At 43.5% G+C, this 3402-nt stretch overlaps 1 protein-coding gene across 1 annotated transcript; it reads right to left on the bottom strand.

Moving 5' to 3' along the window:
* Positions 1 to 560: 560 nt before the first annotated feature.
* Positions 561 to 1511, bottom strand: LOC138567680 (olfactory receptor 8H1-like). Its single transcript, XM_069646152.1, has one exon. It carries the CDS (start codon positions 1509 to 1511, stop codon positions 561 to 563), a length of 951 nt encoding a protein of 316 aa, XP_069502253.1.
* Between the last annotated feature and the right edge of the window lie 1891 nt (positions 1512 to 3402).

Here is a 3402-nt window from a genome sequence, read left to right as displayed (position 1 = left end):
ATGTTAATGCTCGTGGTACCTCTGTGGATCCCAGCAAAGTTCAATGCCAGGAATATCTGAGAGTCCTGACAGGAAATGTTCCAGGAATGGCTTAAGAATATGTCGAGAATCACTAACTTGTGGATCGTTAAGATAATGAAAGAGCCCAGTGTTAACTGGCGGTTGTGGAGAGGGGCACAGCACAACAACACAATTGCTCCTCCAACCCCACATAACTGTGAATGACTGTATGTAAAACCTTGACACATGAGGATAGAGCAGCAGATGACTATCTGTGACATATGGAGGCGGTGATATACCATGGAAAGATATACTTCAATGTAAAGAGTCAAGAGCATTTAGCATGATAGAGTGAGACATAGGTATGTTGGGGAAAACACAATGGAAAACATGAAAACATACTAACATGAAAACATGCAGACAGTTATGAAGAAAGCCATGCTGTTTAAGGATGTGTAACTGTTGTATTGATCTTTGTAGACAGTGAGGATTGTAAATATCAGATAGAATTAGACGACTGATTGTAAACACAAGAAATATCTTGTCCGCATTACTGAGGTCTACAGGAGTCTTTGCCTGCGATGCATCACCTTCCTCGCCGCCTTTTTCACTTCTTCATTCCTCAGACTATAAATGATTGGGTTTAGCATTGGTGCAAAGACAGTATAAAAGAGTGAAGCGAGTTTCTCATGTCCCAGGGAGATGCTGGGAGGTTTTAAATGTGTTGCTGCAGCGGATCCATAAAACATTGCAAGTACCACGAGATGTGCAGAGCAGGTGGAGAAGACCTTCCTCCTGCCCTCCGTGGACGGGATCTTTAGGATGACTCTGATAATGTGGACATAGGACGTGATGATGACCAGGAAGGTGGGCAGTGCAACACCCCCCGACAATGCAAAGAGCACAATCTGGTCGGCCAAAGGATGAGCACAGGCCAGCTTCAGCAGGTTTGGGTTGTCACACATGAAATTGTCAATCTTATTGTCACTACAAAACGGTAATCGAGCAACCTGCATGGTGAAAACAAGGGATACCAGGAAACCAGCCACCCAAGAAAGGGCCAGCAGCAGGATGCAAAACCTCCTGCTCATGATAACGCTGTAACTCAGAGGAAGGCAGATGGCGACGTAGCGATCATAGCACATGGCCGTCAGGAGGCAAACTTCTGTGGCAGCAAGGAAAACAAACCCAAAGACTTGTGCAATGCATTCCTTGAACGGGATGAAGTTGTGTTCGACCAGGAGACCCACCAGAATTCTAGGGACTGTATTAGAAGCTGAGCCAATGTCCAGGCAGGACACGTTGAACAGAAAGAAGTACATTGGGGTGTGTAGATTGGTGCTGATTACAATCAGTGCAGTGATGAGCAGGTTCCCCAGGAGGGTCAGCAGGTAAACCAGCAGGAAAGCAGCAAACAGGGCACCCTTCACCTCTGAGGGGACAGAGAATCCTAGGAGGATGAAGCCCGTTGCCATGCTCCTGTTTCGCAAGTCCTCCAACGTCATAAACATGCCTCTGTAAAGAAGTAAATGCAGTAAAAAGAGAGAGGTCAAGGGATGCTGAGAAAACGTGTGTACCTCCACTGACATACATGACCACTGTGACCAACCCTTCAGTATGGGATCTCTCTCTATATCCAATAAACAAATCAGTGTCATGCCGTTAGATGAAAATAACTCCATGTAAACTTCCTTACATCTCTTGCCTCACATACCTGGAAATCTAACTTCCTTAGGTCACCCAGTTTCCTCGTACAGAGCTTGTTTAGTTAATCCAGGGTACTCTCCCCTAATTTTTTAATTTAATTTGTTATAGCTGCACAAGCAACCTTTCAAATACACAAAACCGATATTCACATATAAAATATTTAGATTTACAACAAAATTAATAAACAATTAATTTTCAAATCAACCTAACATATTATAACTTTCCAACATTATTAAAACAATGGTGTCAGTTCAATCATTTCACATTCAACATTTTAGATACAGAAAGTAGCAACAACAAGGACAAAACAACCAAAAACAAAATACATAAATAAGAAGATAAAAGGAAAACAGGAAAGCTACACAACAAGAGATACCACATTATTGATTCCATAATCCTATCCAATGGACTCCCAATTGAAGATTTCAATTCTAGTATTTACATCACAACCAATTCTGAATAAGATTATTCTTCCAAATCATGTGCGTATTTGATTACTTCTAGCAAGTTCAAGGCCTGCAGAAATGTTACCAGGCTAAATTAATTCTTACATTGTGACTGTCATAAAGAGCCCTCCATAGTAGATCAGTATACAGCAATCCAGTTCCCTGTGAGTCCTAAGAAGGCTCTCATCTGGGTCTGTGTAGTGGGGGTAGGACAGTCTTGTACTGATTGTACTTTACTGAGTAGAGGCTGTATCCTCCCTACACCTACTTTATCCCCAAGGTAGACCAGTGAACCTTGACCAATCTGGCACTTGCTGGCTTTTATGGTCAAGTGGGCCTTTTGAAGACCCTGCAACACAATTATAAAGTGTTTCACATCGTCCTCCCAGATGACACTAAAACTGCTATATCATCCAGATATGCAAGATAGAATTCATCAGACCCATTAAGGACATGATTCACAAGCCTCTGAATAGTGGCAGGTGCATTCTTCAACCCAAAAGGCATTACCTTAAACTGGTAAAGACCCTGTGGTGTTGAGAAAGCTGTATTCTCCTTGGCATGCTCTGCAAGGGCTCTGCAGTGAGGTCAAACATGCTGAGGTATTTGGAAGCATCTACCCGTTCCAGGCAAGGGGTGTGCATCTGTCTTGGTGACAGCATTCAGAGCCCTGTAATCCACACAGAACCTCAACTCAGAGGTACCTGTCGTTGGAAACAAAACCACAGGGCTGGAGTAAGGACTACTGGAGCGTTCAATCACCCCAAGATCCAACATTTTGTTGACCTCCATCATAATGTAAGACCTTACCTTGTCTGACATTCTGTATCCCCTACTTTTAGTAGGTACACTATCTCCTGTGTCAATATCATGTTTCACCAAGGTGTCAAACCAGGAGTTTGTGAAAACCATGTAGAGAATTACCTCAGCAAACTTCTCACCTCAGCTTGTTGATCAGAAGTCAGGTGAGGGGCCACTTGGACACCCTCAATGGAGTTATCTGATGGACTGCCCTGGAACAGGTCAGGTAGATGTTCTGACTCCTCCTCCGCAACATCTGAAGCCAGCAGCAGTGCAGCTATTTCAACTCTTGGGATGGAAGCCGTCATTCTATTCATATGGAACACTTTTGGCAATTGCCCAGCCCTTCCAAGGTCCACTAAATAGTTGACCTCACCCAGTGACTCCACCACTTTGTAAGGGCCTGACCATTTGTCCTGCAAAGCTATAGGCCTTATATGATTCATGA

The sequence above is a fragment of the Ambystoma mexicanum genome, chromosome 2p (genome assembly GCF_040938575.1).
Source record: "Ambystoma mexicanum isolate Mex_15411 chromosome 2p, UKY_AmexF1_1, whole genome shotgun sequence".
In the NCBI taxonomy this organism is placed as follows: domain Eukaryota; kingdom Metazoa; phylum Chordata; class Amphibia; order Caudata; family Ambystomatidae; genus Ambystoma; species Ambystoma mexicanum.
The sequence above is the reverse complement of the archived record's forward strand: the minus strand, read 5'-3'. Positions and strand labels throughout refer to the sequence as shown.

What these genes read in the sequence shown, in the direction of transcription:
- LOC138567680 (XM_069646152.1), bottom strand. Translation starts at nt 1,511, where the DNA reads ATGTTTATGACGTTGGAGGACTTGCGAAACAGGAGCATGGCAACGGGC.